Source organism: Capra hircus, chromosome 13 (assembly GCF_001704415.2).
Source record: "Capra hircus breed San Clemente chromosome 13, ASM170441v1, whole genome shotgun sequence".
Taxonomy (NCBI): domain Eukaryota; kingdom Metazoa; phylum Chordata; class Mammalia; order Artiodactyla; family Bovidae; genus Capra; species Capra hircus.
The window spans coordinates 63,061,114-63,083,323 of record NC_030820.1 but is presented as its reverse complement, the minus strand read 5'-3'; the positions used below and the strand labels follow the sequence as shown (position 1 = coordinate 63,083,323).

The 22,210-nt window shown below is 40.4% G+C and overlaps 1 protein-coding gene across 1 annotated transcript; it reads left to right on the top strand.

Moving 5' to 3' along the window:
* Positions 882-20,470, top strand: EIF2S2 (eukaryotic translation initiation factor 2 subunit beta). The gene is made up of 9 exons (XM_013968949.2): positions 882-1,143; positions 5,792-5,969; positions 7,623-7,726; positions 10,491-10,626; positions 11,320-11,420; positions 12,006-12,154; positions 14,603-14,659; positions 18,135-18,220; positions 18,877-20,470. The coding sequence occupies exons 1-9, from the start codon at positions 1,129-1,131 to the stop codon at positions 19,050-19,052; spliced, it is 1,002 nt and encodes a 333-aa protein (XP_013824403.2). The 5' UTR covers positions 882-1,128; the 3' UTR covers positions 19,053-20,470.

Genomic DNA, 22,210 nt, shown 5'->3' with positions numbered 1-22,210 from the left:
GGTTGCCTAGACTTGGATCATTCTCACTGAGTTATAGGCTCCTTGGAGGCAAGAGCCTTATTTTACCTACCATGCTTAATTACAGACTAGCATGCAATGGAGAGTGCTAACCAGTTGTGGATTGTCTCACACAGTTGTTTTGAGGCCTCAAGAAGGGACCATATACTAAGTGATATGAAGCACAGTGAGAGGGACAAAAGCAGCTCCTGAATAGGGGGAGCTAGGCTAGTGTTATCAACTAGGATATGCTGCCCTATTGAATACAATTTCAGAAAACACCGACATCAGACAAAGCCACTCTGTGACCATGATGGATCAAGACAAAAACAAAACCACCTCCATAAACTAACGCATTCGAAGCCTTTACAAACAAGGATTTTGAGGTTTCCGGACAGAATGCCTCTTGCCAAGCCGTTTCTCCTCATGAGATGTCTCCTTTCCCGTCTACAGGGAGGAGGCTTTTGGTTTCCGACCTCCCAGACTGAAATCCAGGCTGTTGGGTTAGATTTCTGAAGTAAAACCCCTCAGTGAGTTGAGCGCCTCCGCTTCCAACTTCGAGTTACTCAAACACTAGCATACCCCATGGGACACGGTGGAGGTGGTAGCAGAGAAATTAAAGCCCCAAAGAGTTCATATTACTGAATGCCTCACCCACCTCCCTAACTCAGGAGAAACCGCCCCGAATTCACTCCACAAGAAACGCTGAACAGCTTGGATTCCCTGCTCCTCCAAAAGCGGAGATAAGAACAGCCACCGGCAAAGTCGAAACTTCCGGGCCGGCTTCCTCAGCGTCGCGCACGCGCAGGGGTCGCTGGGCAGTCGCCGCGCTAGCGCCTGCCTCTTCCGGGCGGACTACAAGTCCCAGTTTGCCGGCGCACGGCGTCGCCTGGTAACTCGCGCCAGTCGGAGCGCGCTAGGTCGGCTTCTCCGCGCGCCTGCGCATTGGCGGTCTCTGCGCAGGCGCATTTATAACGCTTGGGAGGAGAGGGCGGGGTGTCGTTCCCTTTCGCTGATGCAAGAGCCTAGTGCGGTGGTGGGAGAAGTGTCGGCAGGAGCAGCGCTGAAGCCGGGGCCTGGGGCTGACCCGTCAGACTTTCCGTCCGTGCCGAGCCCACTCGAGCCGCAGCCATGTCCGGGGACGAGGTGAGGGCCTGAGACTGGCACTATGTCTAGGGACCAAGGCAGTGAGCCAGACCCACCCCAGTATGGGAGACTGGGCCTGCGGCCTAGCGGCCGGCCGCCGCCATGTGGGGCAGCCGGGCCTAGGCAACCCGGAGCGGTAGAGCCGGCGAGGGCTCCGGAGCCCTGGCTTGGCGGTTGCCGGCTCTCCTCAGGGCGGCCGCGCTGATGCCGGCGTCCTCCCGTGGCCGGCGTTTCCGGAATGGAGAGCACGTAGAGTTGCCCTCCAGAAGAGGGCTTGAATACTCGGTTCATGCCCCAACTAAACGAGACTGGGGCTGGCGACTCCTGCATTCCTTTCGATTTGACTCTGCAGCTTCAACTCTCCCTCGCTGGGCTCTGGTGGTACTGAGAGGAGCGTCTCTCGGCTCTGGTAGAGCGACCGCGTTGCAAACTTTCCAGGCTGGTTTGTCCTGCCCGGCATCCACTTTTGTTCTTATTTAGAGCTTTTTTTTTTTTTTTTTTTTTTCTTTTAAGACGGGAGAGGGGGAGAACGCAAGAGGAAAACATCCTTCAGCCTGAAAAAGTGATTAACCTGGGAAAGTTTTAGGGCGGGAGTCCCTGAGCCTGCCTGAGCATAGCTCTCAGCAACGTCAGCGGGAAGTCCGGGGTGCAAAGCTCCCTCTGTCTTTTCCCACTGTCTTGCTTGTACCTCAGCAAATTTCCTCAAGTCCCTTTTTGGTCAGGTTTATCGCAGTTTATTTAAATCCACACGGCCTAAAATGACATTTGACTTTTAAGTACGAGCCATAGCTATTGATTAACACTCTGAGGAGAACTACCGCTGGAAAACCCCCTAAAGTTTTTGACTAATTTCTGTAAACATTCTAGTGATTAGCCAGTAGGGCCTTGGAGAGCAGAGAAAAATTCGAAGCTATTTTGAGCTTTGTCATTTGAGGTGGGTCCTGAAAATGCTTTGAATTTCTTCAAGTAGTGGAAAGGATTCAGGGCAAGGAAGTAGAATATTATCCAACTTGGTTAGAGTTAATTCCTTAAAATATAGGTAGTGGCTAGTTCATGGAGGAGTTTGAAGACAAATTAAGGGATTTGGGGTTTTACTCTGGAGGCGATTCCAAGCTCTCAGTTCTCAGAAATGAGAATACTGAGGCGTCTAGAGAGTTGTGTGATGCCCGTGATCAAATAGTGACCGAGCCAGTAGTATTTAGAATTCCAAATCTCTGTTTGGTGCCTAGGAGACTCTCAGGAAGGAAACTGAGTCTGAGGGAAGTATGTGATACCTGTTTTGTAGGTCATGGTTAGACGTTGCTGTCCACCATTGTCTTTCAAAAGTTCTGAGAGGCGTTGTGTCATGTTTGGTTTTTTTTTTTACTCATTTTCTAAGCCTTCCATTACCTTTAACAAGTAATCATCGATATAGCACAGAGTTCTCTGGGGTGCTATTCTGTGTTTTATATGGTGAAGTGCTCACAAGTGGTGTAAGAGATCTACTGCTAGTTGGTACAGGAGGTAGAAATAGAGCATTAACAGCAGTTTGGAGGGCTGGAGGGTTCAGTTTTAGCGATGGGATTAGATGTTGAAAGAAGTGGAATATTACTGAAGGGTGAAAAGGATTTTGTCAAGCAGAGATGGCAGAACCAGCATTCCAGCAGAGGACTTTGAAAGCCAATAAAGTATTAAAAAGCTTTGCATTTCTCAGATCTACCAGTCCATTTTGTAAACTGGAAATTACTGCCCAGGGAAGTTAAGTTGCCCAACATCACAGAGCAACTTAGTGAAACTAGAATCCCACCTTTGCCTTCCAATCTGAAGGTATGTGCAGGTTCTGGTTCCTCTAATCCTGTTGTATAGAGAAGTTTTCTTAGGCCAATCCTTAACTTCTGGCTACTTTACAGGCTTGTAAGGATCAAGTGAAAAATCAGTAGGTGGAAATGATAAACTGTTAGGGATGTCCTACAGCAGAAGTAGTCCTGCCTGGTAGCCAGGATAGAGGATTAAAAAATCTACTAATAAAAAGTAATTTATGTCTTTTTCACATTTCCTGTTTTTCTTTTAGTTTTTTAATGTATAGTTGCCATAAACTGCACACTTCCTTTCAAACCTGGCAAGTAAGCCCAAAACTCACATAGCATAATCTCTTTTAAACCAACCTCTGAAAAGCAGTATCCTAGAAATAGGAGTGCTGCCATGTGAGGAAAAGTTCCCTGATCTGCAGGCATCAAAGTGCTGTCAGTAGCTAAGATTATTGCTTATTACTGGGCCCCATTCACAAAGTATCTGAATACTGGGTTTTCACACGACACGGTAAGGTGTTTTACAAAAGAAACAGAATGAAAAATGGAATGTGTATTGTATGAAGTATACAAAACACAGAAGAACAAAATACAAATAAAAATCTCCCAGAATCCTGTCACCCAGAGATGACCATACAGCATTTGTTCTGCTCACCTTGCCTCTCTGGGTTCTTTTGCAACTCACTCCTGCCTTCTTGGGGTGGTGCCTTCTAGGCCTTAAAGTTATCTTGAATAAGGTATGATAGATGTGAGTAGGCTTCCAGTTTGCTGAAGCACTTTAGTCTGTTGGTAATTTTTGCTGGTATCCCTTTTCCTCACCTTCAACCCAACCCAGTGTGGGAAGTTAAAAAGAGAAAACATTTGAAGACTTTATTGTATACTTAAAAAGATAGCTGAAAAGAGTCTGATTTTTCCGTAAGCACACTGTGAACAACTGTTTGCTTCTCAGATCCCAACTAGTCTCATAAAACATCTGGACAGTGATACTTTGTTAAATCAGATATAAAAGTCTAAAAAAAAAAAAACACATACAAGTCAAGACTGACCTTGTGGTTTGAGGGAGGTCTACTTTGGGTACTGTTTAGGAATCCCTGGTTTCCATATTTTTAAACTCTAGTTTTGCTGAGTGGTGTGAATAAAATGAAGGGATGAGTATATGTCTTCAGCATCCAGAGACGGTAATTGGGAGAGATGTTAATTACGTCCGTGTATAATTCTTGCATATTTATAACCCTTTTCAAGGCTACAACCATAATGTTTCCCTGTGGACCTATTTGAATGTTTTTCAGAGGATAACAGGGCAGTGGATATCCCTCTCATCTTTGGTCTGTTTTGCTGAATAATAGTTAAAAGATAATTAATATTCTAGGCAAACTTGATACTGAAAAAAAAAATGCAATAAATGGCATGTAAGCCCTGCCAGACAACCAGATTTATAGTGGTTGGAGTGTTACCTGTCCTTTTGCCAAATCTGCATATTTCAGGAATGAGGATGAATTACAGCTTCTTCCTTGGAATGATTACAACACTGTATTTAGGGTGACCCAAGACCCAGTAGGTCAGCAGTGGGGAACTCCTTCCTCCTGACTCTTCTGTTTACTACTCCTAAGTGTGCCAAACTATGCTCCTCAGACTGACTGCTTTCCAGAATTAATCATATATACAGTTAGAGCATTCTTATGGTAGGATGGGATAACTTTGAAATGAGGCTGTATCAATTTCCAAAACATCTTGCAGATCCTTCTTTATTGGGTGAGGGTGATACTATACCACTCTCCCTTATTACAGACCGTAGTTTGGTTTCAGTGTAGCTCAGTTTCCTTAATGTACTTGGGACATAAAGGAATTTAAGTTAATTACAATCAATTTGGGAATTTTTTTGAGTTTCATGATATATCATTAGATCACCCTGAGTTGATGGATTTTGGTGATAGGAATCAAGACATACTATGCTTTGTCAACTCTCAACATTATATATAAATTGTATAACAATTGCTAACATTTATTGAGTACTTTTGTACCAGGTGCTGTGCCAAGTGTTTTATGTATATTTACCTTTTTGTGTCATGCTTAGTCGCTCAGTCATGTCTGACTCTTTGCCACCCCATGGACCTGAAGTGGCCTCTGTCCAAGGGATTCTCCAGGCAAAAATACTGGAGGGTGTTGCCATGCCCTCCTCCAGGGGATCTTCCCAACCCAGGGATTCAACTCAGGTCTCCCACATTACAGGTGGATTCTTTACTGTCTGAGCCCCCAGGGAAGCCTATTTACCTTTTTAGGTTTGGTTTTGGTTCTACTACTGATCTCCACTTTACAGTTGAGGTGTGGAGAGGGCAAGAACTTATCTGGGGTAACAAAAGTAAAAAACAGAATTAGGATTTGAATTCAGTCAGCTAGGTTCTGGAGTTACGCTTTTAAACATTTTATCTTTTAATGTTCTAGAAGAACAAAGCAGAGTAAAAGTTTGTATAGAAGTTTCTTTTACTCAGAGATTTGTTATATGAAGGGTTGATGATGGATTTCTTTAAAAGTTTGAATTTCAGGATAAAAAAAACATTTTTAAGTTTTTTTAAAATCAGGTCAAGTCTCCTGGTGTAGCAACCCAGGTTACCAAACTTAAGACATGTATGACTTGTATGGGCTTTGGTTTTCTCATTCATAAAGCAAGGGACGAAACTTGGGTTATTATAACACTAAGCTCCCTTTCCTAAATTCTATTATCTTGTGATAATTTATAAATTAAAAAACAGTACATGTGTTTTTTAAGAGTATGCCTTTTGAGATTGCAGCACGCTTGTTATGTGAGCATCATTAAAAATAATCACATGGTCCTGGTTTCTTTTCTTCTATCTTTTAAACAGATGATTTTTGATCCTACTATGAGCAAGAAGAAAAAGAAGAAGAAGAAGCCTTTCATGTTAGATGAGGAAGGGGATGCCCAGACAGAAGAAACCCAGCCCTCAGAAACAAAAGAAGTGGAGCCAGAGCCAACTGAGGACAAAGATGTAGAAGCTGATGAAGAAGACAGTAGGAAAAAAGGTAAGTGGTAAACCTGAGAGAGTCAATACTGTTCTGGAAGACCTCGTTCTCGTCCATTGGTGTTTTGAATTTTGTGCACACAATGACCCTTGCAGCCTAAGAGGCTGTTGCAGTGAAGCTGAGGCCATGAACACGTGGGGCACGTGGGACCTTGCCAGATTTCTTCTAGACTTGTTTCAGGGAAGATTCCACCAAATCCACAGGACAGAGATGATAAAACTTTGTCAATCCAAGGCTGGTTTTCCAATCTAACCTGTCCAGAAGTCTCTTCCAGTTTTTTTTTTCCTGTCTCTTTTCCAATTTTAACGGTGGTTGTATTTGCATGTAGGCAGAAAGAAATAGGACCAAGATAGTTTCATGTCTTAACAAGTTTGAAAATATATAGAAGACATTAAAATTACAGCCAGCATTAGTTACTCACTCTTGTGCTCTAACATAAACACCATTTAAATGATTTAGTAAACATGTTTGTGTCTTTTGAGTAGAAGACACTGTACTAGGGGTAGAGAAAACTGACATTCATTGAGCATCTGCCATGTGCTAAGCATCTTGTAAACGTTTAAAACAAAGTTGGAAAATAAATCATTCTTTTAATAAGAATTAATTATGAATTCATAAATAGCTCCTTGAAAAACTTTGTAATAGAGGCATTTAGAAATATTCCTAGTGTACAGTAGGGCAGAACAAATGGAAAACTTACTGAACCAAACCTATTTTTACTCATTAATGGTGGATAAAATTTCATTTTGTTCATATTCTCTCATTTTAATGAACGTGAAATACTTTACAAGGCCTTTTGTTGGTTAATTGATTGAATAACTTATTGGACTAGGCACGGTAATTTAGGTGAGAAAGGCATAATCCCTTGGTATCTCATTGGGAGATAGACCAGCAGCAAGTAAACACCTCTATTGGAGTGACAGAAGGTACTGTTATCAAAGCACCTACAGGATACCTAACCCAGTTAGGGGATAGGAAAGATAGGCTTAGAGAAGACTTTTTGGTGGAAGTAACTTCTAACAAAGATCCTGTGAGATGAAGGTAAGAGCTATGGGAGAGGGTCCATAGGAAGGCTTGAGGGTGAGAGACCACACACACCGCACTAAGAAGTGGAGGTAGTTCAGTTGAGCTGGAACTAGGGATTAAGGTGGAATATGAGAGACTAGGCAGAAGTAGATAAAGCTGGAGAGCCTTGGAAAATTATGTTAGAACCCTGACTTTGTTTGGGGAACAATGAGGCATCATATGGTCAGCTACTACATAAATAATCCCTACATGGTCCCGGATTCGATCCCTGGATCTGGAAGATCCCCTGGAGTAGGAAATGACACCCTACTGTAGTATTCTTGCTTGGAAAATTCCATGGGCAGAGGAGCCTGGCGGGCTGCAGTCCACAGCGTCACAGAGCTGGATGAGACTAAGTGACTGAGCACAGCATATGGTCCCCTAGCCAGGTAATTTCCTACAAAGCTTTGAGTTGACCTGCCATTGCATTTTTAGAACCATAGCCTTTGTAGTTGTAGAGGAATTACTGTGCTAAATAATACCAGTCTCTCTCATTCTGGTGACTTGATTACTAGCTAAAACATTGGTTTAACTCAATGCTCTGCCTCTGCTATTTGCTAATAATTGATAATCTCAATTATCTTTTAGATGCTTCTGATGATCTAGATGATTTGAATTTCTTTAATCAGAAGAAAAAGAAGAAAAAATCAAAAAAGATATTTGATATTGATGAAGCTGAAGAAGGTATAAAGGTAGTATTGCTTTCTTATTGAAGGTAAAATTTGACCTCTTGAAAGGTTGCTAATGGCTGATGTTTCTCCCTCTTTGTTTGCTTTTTTAATTAAGGATTTAGTCACTACTGTTAAGGTTGTTTTCTTGGCCTTGTGTCTGACTAGATATTTTAAAGGAATGTAAATTTAGTTTTTACACATTGTTTTGTGTGCCATTAAGATGATTACAAAATGCCACTTGTCATTAATCATACTGAGATTGGCTGAGGAGAGATATTTCTGTGAGAAATCCCGTAGAGCAAATATCCCTATGATTTCTTCTGTTAAACTTTTGGTAGCATGTTGAGGATACACAGATTTATGTGTATACCTCTGAGCAGCAAAGAATGAACCCCGGCCTGTGGTGGTTGGTGGCTGATTTTATGGCCTGTTCTCCTACAGGAGATCCAGAGCAGTCAGGTTGGTTTTATGGAATCCTCTGATGTTGTGGGGACTTGGGGCTCTGTAGTTGTCTTATTACTGGATTGATTTCTAATATAAATATCTCAGAATTACTTTGAATAAGGAATAGAAAGATGGGTGGCTAAGTAGGTGAATAGGAGGATGGGTAGAGGAAGGAGCTGAAAGTCTGTTCTTTAATGATTTGTTAATTTAGCAGATACGTATTAGTGAAGACAAATGAGTCAGGCATTGTGTGCTAATTGTTAGGGTACTAAAACGAGTAAGATACTTTCCGTTTTCAGAGGTTCGGGGATAATTTGGAGTTCTTTAGAATAAGATGATTTTACCTGGATTTATCCTGTTCTCTCCTTGTTTGGAGATGCTCTTCTTTTCCTACTATTGTAGGGAAATTGATAAAGAGAAATGTTGAGATTATACTGAATAAATGAAGTATAAATATCCTGGGTAACCAGGTGACACGTTAGAGATGTGCCACAGAAAGTCTTGGTTAACAAAGTTCGCTAGTAACTTTTGTCCTGAAGAGTCACTTATAAGCTCTACTTTTAGTGCTTGGATACTTTTTTCTGTGCTCTTAAGTCATAACAGAAGTTGCAAGTACCCTTATCAGGCAAGACATGGACATTAACTTGAGGCTGAAGTGTTTTTAAGATTTGAATTTTCAGACCACCACAGGGCTTTTGAAAAATCTTGAAAACTACTTTGTGCTATTCTCTACCTTTCACTGGGTCTTAGCTTCCAGGTTAGAAATAGAGCTTACTGGGATAAAATTATTAATATAGGACTAAAAGCTGACTGGTGTGTGCTAACTTAGATTTAGCCTGTCTGAGTTTCTCATTTACTGATTGTCGTCTTAGAGACTAGGTTAATATCTGGTTTCTTGTCTGATGTATCCAGCTGATACACATGGGCTGATTGGTCTTTGATGGTCAGATGTGGCACTGAGACCACACAGCTGCATTTGACATTTTAAGGCTGCACTTTATTTATTCCTGGCTATTTGAGCTTTTTTGCTCATTAGATTTCTAAAATTGCTATAGCAAGGTTTACAGAGTAGCACAAAAGTAGATATTGATAAGTAATGTTGACAGCACACTTCAGGTTGGATACACTGATGTAAGTAAGTGAGATTAGAAGGCTGGAACTAAAACTGGCCCTTTCTGCTCTTCTAGGGTTTTTGTGTCTCATTTCAAGGTTGTGCCTGGTTTATATCCATGACTGTAGCAGCTAATCTTGGGATCAAGCTTTACCTTCTTTCTGTCCATTCATCCTGTGACCCTAATTCTCCATGGGTTCTGCCTTTTCCCTCTTTCATGATTTCATCTGTTGAAGTGTTGCCCAAAGACCTCCTTATAGCCTAGTGCCAGGCTGGCAATGATATAAGAAAAAAAAATATCTGGTCTTTTCCACTGGTCCTGGCATACAGTTCCTAAGACTCTTGGAATCTCTGGATCTGAGTTTGATCACCAGGAGCTAATGATTTCATCAGTGATGCCTACAGAATGAAGCCTCCGTAAAAGTCTCATGGGTGGGCTCAGTAAAAAACCCTTGGGGAACAGGTTTGGAGAGCTTCAGTGCTGGTGACCACATTGGGATGTTGAGAGTGGTATACCTGGAGAGAGCATGGAAGCACTACACTTCTGCCTCCTTGTTCTTGCTCTATGCATGTTCTCCATTTGGCTGTTTCCAGGTGTATCCTTTATATATTGTGTATATATGTATCAAGTGTAATAAGGTAAGTGTTTTCCTGAGTTCTTTGAGCCCTTCTAGCAAATGATTGCATTAGGGGTATCTGGGAACCCCTGAACTTTAAGTAGGACATATGTGTGAGAAACCTGGGGACTCTGTACTTGAAATTTGCCTCTGAAATGAAAACAGTCTTATGGGACTGAGCCCTTAAATCCGTGGAGTTTGTCACTAACTGGATAGTGTCAGAACTACATTGATTAGTATGTTATCTAGTTAGTGTCAGAGTTGGAAAAGTTGTGTGGAAAAACATCACATACTTGGTTTCAGGAGGAAAAAGCGCTCTTACTGACTGCATCAGAATACTTAGAAACTTAGTTAAAATATTCCTGAAGCCCATGCCTGCTGAAGATTGTCAGTGAGATATAAGAATCCTTGTTAAGTGTCTTAAAATTTTTCCAGTTTAACTGACACTCTGAACCAGTTTGGTTCACCTGTGAAAGAGATTTCTGATCTATAACTTCAGTTTTGAATATGTAATACTTTTTTCCCCCAAGGCCATGTCAGCCCGTATCATTTAAAAATAAAAAAAAATAATAATTCTAGCAGCAAAATGTTGACTCTTATCTCACTTTCTTAGGACCTTAAGATTGAAAGTGATGTTCAGGAACCAGCTGAACCAGAGGAAGATCTTGACATTATGCTTGGCAATAAAAAGAAGAAAAAGAAGGTTGTCAAGTTCCCTGATGAGGATGAAATACTAGAGAAAGATGAAGGTAATATTGATGGGCTTAACAGCTCATTTCTAGGTTCACGCAAACCTTTGGCCTAGTCTCTTTCATGAATGGGTTCGTTATTTATTTTTTCTTGGCCCCTTATTTCCACTACCAAGTAATGGAAGCTACAAGGAAACAGAATCTAACTTGATAATGAAAGTTTAAAAGATTTCACGGGGGAAGAACTTGACAGGTGTGATTACATTATAACATACTGATTTAGACTATCGGGACAATTACTGTAACTGAATTTTTTTTCCTTTTACTATTTTGTTAAAAGTGCTGTTTATTAGTTTCGAAGTACTATAACTACTTAAGAGAATTTAGTACAGTCAGCAGACAGGTTTTTATGGATGTGTTAAGTGCTTCAAAACAGACATTTTTTCCTTTAATTATCCTAGTGCATTAGTTGGTTTGTTAAATCAAGAAACAGTTCAGTGTGTCTGTATTACCACAGATTCCTAATTAGAGGGGTCTTTATTAAGGATGATTTATGAAAGTTGTCATATCTCCCTATAAGAATATGGGGTTGAGAGCCTTGATGCCTTTATGATTGAGACTGTTATGAATGCAGTTGTGGGAGGGAAGACAAATGTCCTAAAGCTTTCAGTTCTCTAGATCTGCGTCTCCCTTCCCCTTTTTGTTCTTGTATCAGGCTCTACCCCTCATTCTTACAGTCTTTGTTATCTGTAGCTTTAGAAGATGAAGACAGCAAAAAAGATGATGGTATCTCATTCAGTAACCAGACAGGCCCTGCTTGGGCAGGCTCAGAAAGAGACTACACATATGAAGAGGTAAGAAAAATTCTGTTGTGAAAGGGGCTAAACTGTTCACTAGAACTCAAAGCAGGATAAATGTCCCCTGAATTGAAAGGGCATTGACGTACAGGTTGATAATGAAACAGACCCAGAGAGGTCACACAGCCAATGCACAGCACTGCCTGATGCCCACGTATGGGGCAGGCAGTCATTATAGTATCATCAGAATCCATGAACTTCTAAGATCGTTGGAGCCCCCCTCGAGGGGGACAATAGAGAAAGGAAGTGTTAATATGGGGCCAAGCTAGTCTGGAGTTTGTTCTAGGTAGTCTGAATTTTACTTTTCCAGGTACCACATATTTTCCCACAGTAACAGTAGAATTAGTAGGATCTTGTTCATTCCTTTAACTTTGAATATGGAACTGTTCTACTTTCATAATGGACCAGTTGCTGTTCAGGGTTGAGAATTATTTTCAGGGAGCTCCCAGAACATGTGATGAATGTGTACATTTGATAAGAAGTAAAGTTTGTTCTTAAAGGAAATGCACAAGTTACTCAAGTGGGAACTGTATACTCCTGCTGTTAATAAGACTGTACATGAATACCACTTTATCTCTATAGCTACTGAATCGAGTGTTCAACATCATGAGGGAAAAGAATCCAGATATGGTAGCTGGAGAGAAAAGGAAATTTGTCATGAAACCACCACAGGTCGTCCGAGTAGGAACCAAGAAAACTTCTTTTGTCAACTTTACAGATATCTGTAAACTGTAAGTTGGTTAATGTGGAGTCTCCATCCCAAATGCCAGGTTCTCAGTGGAGTAGATATTAAATATCCTTAATGTGGACGTTATTGCCGGTGGAAGGAGACAGTATACGGGTGTCAGGGTTGGGCTGAGGGAGGTCACAGTTCAAGTCCGTCAGTTCTTTTGATTCATAGGTCTTAAGGCTTGATTTATTAGGCATCTAAAAGTAAGGGAAGGGAACTCATGCTGACTTATGAGAGGATTCTAACCAGATGGAGTAAAGAGTCAGGAGACTGAGTATAGTCCTTAGAAAGAAGCCAGGGAAGCCCAGGCAGATGGAAAAGCTCATCAGGCTGGAGTGGGCCTGCCAAGCAAGTATAAGCAGTGAGCTTTGGGAAGGCAGCTACATTTAATGTTCTGCTTCCTTGGTTATTGCCAAGACACAGTTGATGAGATTTCCACTTCATTAATTACCATCACATTCCATGCCTGTCTTACCCCCATGTCACTGTCTGGGCTTGGCTCTTCTCAGACTTCCTCAGCTACACCTTTTTTGGTAGGTTCCTTAGGGCAACTCACCTTATCTCCTGTTTGTTCTTTAATTTCATAAGTAATATAGGCTTGTTATCCGTAAAAGGGAAAGAAAGAAAAGAAAGTGAATTGCTCAGTCGTGTCCGACTCTTTGCGACCGCGTGGACTGTAGCCCACCAGGTTCCTCCGTCCTTGCCTCTTTCCAGGCAAGAGTACTGGAGTGGGTTGCCATTTCCTTTTCCAGGAGATCTTCTCGACCCAAGGATCAAACCCAGGTCTCCCACATTATAGGCAGACGCTTTACTATCTGAGCCACCAGGGAAGTGAAAATAAAGAAAATGTAATCACTAAAAATTCACTGACCAGAGTAACCACTTGTTTTCATTGCTTATAGGCATGACTTAAAAAGTTTTAGACTATTTTTTTTGCTGGTGGTGATAATAGTATTTCTATCTATAGAAATTAGATAGAAAATCAGAAAATACAGACCTGCTAAAGAAAATGAGAACTCATCTGTTTTAAGTCCATCCTTAAGAGATAGGCAATCATAGTTTAGTATTTCCATGTTTAGCTACTTTTTTTGTTTTGATGTTTATTTGGCTGCTCCGGCTCTTAGTTGCAGCACTTGGGATCTTTAGTTGCCGTGTGTGAACTCCTAGGTGTGGCATGTGGAATCTAGGGCCCTGCCTAGGGACTGGATGTGGGCCCCCTGCATTGTGAGTGCAGAATCTTACCCACTGGATCACCAGGGAAGCCCCCTCTTTAGCTACTTTTAAGCATCTAAATATTTTTTAATAAATTGGTATTATTACTGTTTTTTAACATATTTTTCTCCATATATAGTGAACTTTTTACCCATATCATTAAATAATCTTTACAAATGTTTTTAAGAGTTAAGCAACATATTCTGACAGTTCCTTGGTTGAACATGGTTGCTCCCAATTTTTCAATATCAGGCAGAGCTTCACGGAACAATCCTGATACGTGTATCTTGGCCAGAACTCAGAATAGAGCCTTAGGGCAAAAATTCCCAAAAGGGAATTGCCTAGTCAAAAGGAATGGACATTGTTTATAGCAAATATCGGCAAGTTGCTTTCCAGCAAGTTTATACCAGTTTGTACTCCCACTAGCAATATAAGTACCTACCAGTTTTATTATATTTCACCAACCCTTACTCATTACATTTGGGGAAAAAAGCTTTTTAAAATTATAATAGTATCTAGTTATTGAAACAAACTCAAACAGTGCCAAGTGAATAGAATTAAAAAGTGTACTGAGTGGCATTACTCTGTATTTGCTTTTTTCGTTTTATGTGCTTTTTCATTTTATACTTTTTTGTTCTTATTTAGAGGCCTGTATTTTAAAAGCAGGATAGAATGGATGTACCATAATTTAACCACTTCCCAGTTGGTGAATATTTTAGCTGTTTTAAATTTCTGTTGTTGGGCTGCCATGAAATACTTCCCTTTTTAAAAATAAATGCCAAACATAGGAATTTGCATAACAAACACCCAAGTATTCATTGCCTTAATTTGGTGTGTTTTGATGTCTTGATACTTTAACTTCAGATCCTTTTACTTCTTTAAAAAGGGGACTTTACAGTTACAATTTAAGGCCATCTTTATATATCTTTCTGATCTCTTTTACTTTCCTTCCTAGAAAAAGATCTTATCCTTTAAAGTTGGTATTTACCTTTCCTGTCCATGTCTATAGACATTTACCAGTGTGTATATACTTGTAAATAAAATGTAATATTGTTTTATGGGCTTTAAAATGTAAACCAATGGTATCATATGTATCTTCATTTCAGAGTTTGATGAACTGTGCTAAAATTCACCAAACAGCTGAGTAATTACAAAACAGTGAAGAGAGTGAGGTTTTTAGAAGTTTTGTTAGATTTCCATGAAAGATACGGTTTATATTATTCCACTTTCTTTTTAGATTACATCGTCAGCCTAAACATCTCCTTGCATTTTTATTGGCTGAATTGGGTACAAGGTAAGAAACTATATTCAGGTTTGTATACAGTTACTTACAGTATTAATGGACACTTTATAAGAACTTCTTTTAACTTGAAAAGATATGTAATACACTTAGAAAAAAAAAATCCACGTGATTGTCAGAAGAACTTTTAGGGCAATGAAGGAGGGAAACTTGTTCATTTCTATGGGAGAGGTTGGCTACTTGGGAATAGGAAAGTGGTCCACAGTGGCTCATATGTGAACAGGCCTGTTAAGTATACCAAGGTAAGCTGAATGTCCCTTTAAAAATAAGTAATGTTGTAATGAATATGACTAACATGTTGAGTTTCCATTGTGTGCCAGACTCTTTTGGATACCATCTCAATCTTTACAACAGTTCTGTGGACTGTTAGAAAGTAGTGTTACTCCATCTTAACACATTTGGAAACAGGTTTGGTGAAGTGAGGTTGTATAGGTGGTCACATAGAGAAAGAAAAAAGAACAAGTGTTAGTCATTCAGTTGTGTCCAACTCTTTGCAACCACGAAGCCTGTCAGGCTCCTCTGTCCATGGGATATTCCAGGCAAGAATACTGGAGTGGATTGCCATTTCCTTCTCCAGGGAATCTCCCTGACTCAGGGATTGAACCTGGGTCTTCTGCATTGCAGGCAGATTCTTTACCATCTGAGCCACTAGGTCACATAGCTAGTTAATTGCAGTCAAGATGTAAACTCAGGTCTACATTTCTTGGGAGCTTTAAACTCTTAAAGCCTTAATCTTGTGCCTTGTTGGTAGTACAGAGGTAATTAAGGTGTTCTCGTCTCTTCCTATCTAGAAACTCATTTTGTGGGAACTGGCTGTATTTGTTGTGGGGTTAAGGAGTAATTTTCTTGACCAGTGGTAGATATGTGGGCTGTGTTGTGGGAGAATTGAATTTTAAATGTAAATTTGTTACAAACTTACATAAACTGATGGAGCAAAAGGTAGCAGTATTTTTCCTACCTCTCAAAATCATTACAGTTTTTGTGGAGGTAAGATAAATTATAACAAGTTGTAACCAGTGAATTTATAGTCATTGAGCTAAATATTATAGGGCTATCAAGAAAACTGAATTTGACAGTGAATGAAAAAGATTTCTGTGTCAAGCACTGGAATCACCGTTGCCTGGAAGTTCAGGGTTGTTGTTCATGGAGGATGATAATAAACTCTTAGAGTTAGAGGAGAATCATAGGAGAGGTTCTTAGAAAACGAATAGATTTAATACTGCTTGGCTGGATTTTTGTTTACTTCCTGATTTGTAATTTCTTTTTTTCTTTTCACATTTTTGTATGACTGAAATTCCAAATTGCAGCCATACAAAATCAAATTCTTAATTTTGATGAAACCCAATGTATCAGTGTGTTTATTTGGTCACTTGTGCTTTTAAGTGTCATATTTAAGAAAATATTGACTAACAGATGGTCATGAAGATTTACATCTGTGTTTTCTTCTAAGATGACTACAATTTTAGCTCTTATGTATGTTTAGGTCAACAATTTATTTTGCAGCTATTTTTTGGTATGTTAAAAGTGTCAGAGTTGTTTCTTTTGTGTATAAGTAGATAACCTAGTTGATCTTGCACCATTTGTTGAGAAAACTATTCTCTGCTCCAGTGAATTATCTTGACACTACTTCAGGAATTAATTGACAATAAAATAAGGGTTTATTTTTGGACTCTCAATTTTTTTCATTGATGTACATGAGCACTGTGGCTTTGCAATATATTTCAATCTCAGAAAACATGAGTCCTCCAACTTTCTCCTCCTTTTTCATCATTATTTTGGCTATTCTCAGTCCTGTGCATTTCCATATAAATTATTTATTTATTTATTTTTACATCAACTTTTTTAAACAATGATGTCTAGCCCAGAGCCTTGCTTTCTCAAAAGTATTACTTGTCAGCAACTACTTTAAAAAAAGTTTGTCTTTACGCATCATTGACAATATGAGCCCTGTGATTTCAACTGTACTTTTGGGGGAGGGGTTGAAATTGCTTTATAAATAGAGTTCACACATTTAAAAATGTATAATCCAGTAGTTTCTAATTTGTTCACATAGTTAACCATCGCCACAATTTTAGAACATCTTCATTAACTATATGCAACTGATCAAAAGATTTGGTCTTAGAATTTTTAAAGATATCTGTAGTCCTTTTCATAGATTATAGTGCACCTCACTGCTTTGCATGTGGTTTGCAGTCAGTGAAAGTGTGATTGTCTTTTGTTGGCATGAATGGGTCATCACAGAGTTAAGGAATCAGTTGGTTTTTTTTTTTTCCCTTCAATGGATGAGTCCAGCTCTTTGTGACCCCATGGACTGCAGCATGCCGGGCTTCCCTGTCCATCACTGTCTGCCAGAACTCAGTGTCCATTGAGTCAGTGATATTATCCAACCAATCTTATCCTCTGTCACTCCCTTCTCCTCCTCCCCTCACTCTTTCCCAGCATCAGGGTCTTTTCCATTGCGTCAGCTCTGCACTTCAGGTAGCCAAAGAATTGGAGCTTTAGCATTAGTCCTTCTAATGAATATTTGGGGTTGATTTCCTTTACGATTGACTGGTTTGATCTCCTTGCAGTCCAAGGGACTCTCAAGAGTCTTCTCCAGCACCACAATTTGAAAGCATCAATTCTTTAGCACTCAGCCTTCTTTATGGTATAACTGTCACATCCGTACAAGACTACTGGAAAAATCATAGTTTTTAACTAGTCAGACCTTTGTCAGCAAAGTGATGTGTTTGCTTTTTAATACACTATCTAGGGTTGGTCATAGCTTTCCTTCCAAGGAGCAAGCATCTTTTAATTTCATGGCTGCAGTCACTGCAGTAATTTTGGAGCCCAAAAAGATAAAATCTGTCACTGTTTCCACTTTTCCCCCATCTGTCTGCATGAAGTGATGGGGCCAGAGGCCATATCATCTTAGTTTTTTTCATGTTGAGTTCCAAGCCAGCTTTTTCACTCTCCTTTTTCACCCTCATCAAGAGGCTCTTTAGTTCCTCTTCACTTTCTGCCATATGGGTGGTGTCATCTGCCTATTAGGCTATTGATATTTCTCCTGGCAGTCTTGATTCCAGCTTGTGATTCATCCAGCCCGGCATTTCATATGATGGACTCTGCATGTAAATTAAATAAGCAGAGTGACAATATATAGCCTTGACAATACTCCTTTCCCGATTTTCAACCAGTCTGGTTTTAGACTTAATTATAAATCATTTGTTGCTGAAGATGTAATTAAAAATTGAATTTAATGTTAGGAAATAAGGGTAAGTTATTAGGCACCAACTACTTAAATTTTAGAAACCAGGTAGTATTGCCTCTATAACTTACCTGTGTCATTGAATATATTTTAGTATTAAAATATTTGAATATTTAATATTTATATATTACAAAAATAAATATTAGTATTTAAAATGTTTGATTGGTATTTGATTCCTTATAGGAAAAAACAATAATAGAGATTTTTTGTTTTCTTTCATAGTGGTTCTATAGATGGTAATAATCAACTTGTAATTAAAGGAAGATTCCAACAGAAACAGATAGAAAATGTTTTGAGAAGATATATCAGTAAGTGTGTAATTTTTAACGCATCTCTCTGAAATGTTCCCATTGGGCTGAAATATTCTGGGTGACAGCCATTGGTTTTTAATGAAGCTAGACAGGCTGGCCTTAGAAGATGAGCGAAAATGATAGTGGTGGGGAACTGGGGTGGGAGGTGGCTCTTGGTAGCCAGTTGGGGGTCAGGGGGTGGGATTTGGATTTCCTAAGAAGACCCAGCTGATCAAGGCTGCTGGTTGGTTCTAGGCTGAAGGCCAAGTCAAAGAAATCTATCTGCATTCAGACCTGATCTGACCTAGTTTTCTTACCTTCCTAATCACTTAAAATTGGCAGATCTGTTCCCACCTAAGAAAGCTATTATGTTCTCTCTTGAGTGGGTCTCCTATAGATAAAGCCAGGAGTAGGCATCTGGCACGTGTCACTGCTGCTTTGGACATTTGGAGCCTTTTTTTAACCCATGGTTAAGTTTGTGAACTATCACATCAGATAGCTTGTGTTTTCTTACGTCTAGAATAGCTGGGTGTAGCGAAGATAAGCTTTCAGCTTGGGTTCCAGTGTGGGATTGCAGAGTTCAGTAGAAGCATTTTAGAAGACAGAAAATCTCTGGGTCAGGTAAAAAAAAAACCTGTGGCTACCAGGTAATTCTGTGTGTTGTTTCTCCTCAGAGGAATACGTCACCTGTCACACGTGCCGATCACCAGACACAATCCTGCAAAAGGACACCCGACTCTATTTCTTACAGTGCGAAACTTGTCATTCTCGATGCTCTGTTGCCAGCATCAAAACTGGCTTCCAGGCTGTCACGGGCAAGCGAGCACAGCTCCGTGCCAAAGCTAACTAATTTGCTAATCACCACTGATTTTGCAAAGTGTGTTGTGGAGATTTGGCTGGACAGGTTTACCATCAGAGTGGATATACCACTGTATTAAAAACAAGATAGAAAAGCTGCCAAGTTCTTTGGCGTGTGGCTGGTTGGTCTGAAATTCTTGCAAGATGCCGTTGCTGAAGCTGTTGACATACTCATTGCCTACTTTAACAACTGTCAGAGAAACATGATGGGGTAAGGCGGTGCTTTTTTAAAATCGTTCATAGACTTCTGTAAAATGCAAGATAAATTAAAGTTATTATAACAGTGATTCTTTCAATTTGGTTTGTCCTTCAGTTTTCTTTTCTATTAAAAAAATTATGCTTAATGAATTCAGCACAACAGTTTGTGCCTGGGCAGCTCTGGTGAGGTCTCTTTATGCTTCTCCTGAGAACCTTAAGCTGAGTAGTCATTTTCCTTCTCAGTTTCTTGGGATGCCTGAAGTAGACAGCTTCACATGATGGTTGGAACATGAGATCTGGGAGGACAGCCTGGTTTTGGTGTCCAGAGAACAATTCTATAGACTTGAATTCTTTTTCATTATGTGGGGATTGTTGCCACTACCTCACAGCTGAGTCCTCCATCTGTTACCATATGAGGAAATATAAGGTGCTAAGTACCTTCCTTAGAATTTTCCTCCTTGTTGGCCACCAAGAGAATCTTAGAGATACAGCCGTTGAGTATGTCTTATAACTTGCTGGCACACCAAGAAGAACTGTAGTTGGGCATCTGTTGGTGAGAAAGTGGTGTGGCTTATGCAGTAGAGAGAACTCTTCACACTCCAAACCATGATGCTAGAGGACACTTTTCTTTTTCCTCAACTTGAGTTCTGGATTTGAAAAATGGCCCACCACAAATGTTCTTTTCTATTTTCTGTATTAAAGTAGATTTTGAATGTGATCATGAGAAACCAAGAGGTGATTCTGATTGTGTTCCACTTCTGGGGCCTCCTTCTGGTTCTGCCTTCTGTGGTTTTGGCCAAAAAGGTATTTCCCCCCTGAGCACAAGAGAAAAGATCCTCTTAAATGCCTGCTGTGATCTGCCTTGCACACACTTGCTGAGGGTAAGGGCATAATGCTGCTCCTTCCTCTTTCTTGTTGCCAGACTATTCCAGGAGCAGTCACTCAGCCTTGAGTGTCTTGACCATGTTGTGTTTAATCACTGTGACCCAAAGTATAGGCCAAGTGTTGTAAGGTGCCTTGGTCAAGAAGTGGTAGAGGAGGCAGAGCCCTCCCTCAACCCAGTAGGTCCTGAGGGGACTACACACTGGCTGAGCTGCCAACACTGCCCTGATGAACTCAACTGCTGTTTATTTCATCTTCCTTCTTTTGTATCTATATCCACACAGTTCCCAATTGTCAGCTGTTATTGCGTGAATAAACCAAGGATCAGTGCCTCTCGTGTAATTAGTGCTTTTGTGCCTATGTATGTGTATTTTGTTCTTTAGTCGGGAGACATGGGATTTTAGAATTTGGTGTTGGTGACAGATTGGCAGTTTTATTGGCAGTTTCAACCCCAGTTCTTAAGTCCATTCTCCGAAACAGATTGTCCAGATGGATCAAGACTTCAAGATAGTCCTGCTGAGGTACTATTTGGTCAAAATTGGACCGACTGTAGCAGACCCATTCAAAATGACGAGTTACCCTAGGTTAGCATTCCCAGTAGCATCAGCCTCTGTTCTGTCTACCGTACTATCTCAGACCAGCCATAGCCCAGCTGGAAGGGATCTTCTATAGAGGAACAAAGCAAAGGCCATTGAGGGTTTCTGATCAAGAGCAATGTTCTAGTTATAAGGGAATCAGACCATTTCCAAAGTGTCTTCAGAAACTTAAAGGGTGTTCCTAATTATGCTGGGGGTTGTGGGGGGAGTTTTTTGAGACCAGATAAACATGTTCCATGACAGAAGTGAAAGTCTTTTGTATGTGGATGTGCATGTTCTCAAGCATATAAATATGCAATTATATCTCTTGACTTCATACCTGCCCGCAGCCTCATCTATGGAAAAGTTTAAACTTTTCCTAAGATCTCCTGGCTCTTCTGAAGTCTCTGCCCACTTTATGTAAACAACTGTTTTACCCTCAGGTCACCATAAGTGCTGAGAGCAGAGTTTACGAGTTCCTTGATGTATCCCTATACCTGGAGCAAGCAGAACTTAGCTTGTGGGTAGGAAGTCAGGTTTTTTTAGCTCTCTCTCCCCACAAACATGTTGCAGACTAAGTGTTCCAAAAAAAATGCGGGGCTGGACAGCCTGAAGTGTGAGGCCCCAGCTCTGACCTGGTCTCCGAAGTGCATATTTGAACAGAACATCAGACTTAACAAAACAGTATGTTTTTAGATGTCAGTCTTTATAGCATGTGGTAGTGTTTATCTAATTAAGATGAATTTATAATTTCAAAGTTTTAATTCCCATAATCCTATCACCATAGAATCTTTTCATATCAAGAACATTTTCCAAGTTAGTACAGTGTTTTTTAAAACTGCATTAATTATTCATGGTATACCATAGTTTATTGTCAGTACCCTAAATGGTGGATATGAGTATAGGCCTTGAACAGTCTAGACTGGCAGCCTCCTAATCATTGATTATATCCTGTATTCTCGTCTATAAAATGAGAAAATGCCTATCTCAGAGATGATGAAATATTCTATTTAAAGTGCTTAACCCAGGCCTGCCTGCCTTGCACTGTGCAAGATCTTCCTTCTGTACTCCCCTCAGGCTGAATTAACCTGGTCAGAGGAGAGGAGACGCAATGGCTGATAGTACTTGTGAGCGTATCCCCTTTCCCTAAGAGATGCTCTGCCTTTGCCCTGCCAAGTGTGCAAATCCTGAGGACTATAGTTATTACTTATCTATTTTTATGGTGACGGTAGCTTTAGACCTTGTGAAGAACTGCTCTGCTTTCAGACACGGTGGCTACCTGTCTCCAGGAGCATCAGTTCAGTGCAGTCGCTCAGTCGTGTCCGACTCCTTGCGACCCCATGAATCGCAGCACGTCAGGCCTCCCTGTCCATCACCATCTCCCGGAGTTCACTCAGACTCACGGCCATCGAGTCCGTGATGCCATCCAGCCATCTCATCCTCGGTCGTCCCTTTGCCCTCAATCTCTCCCAGCATCAGAGTCTTTTCCAACGAG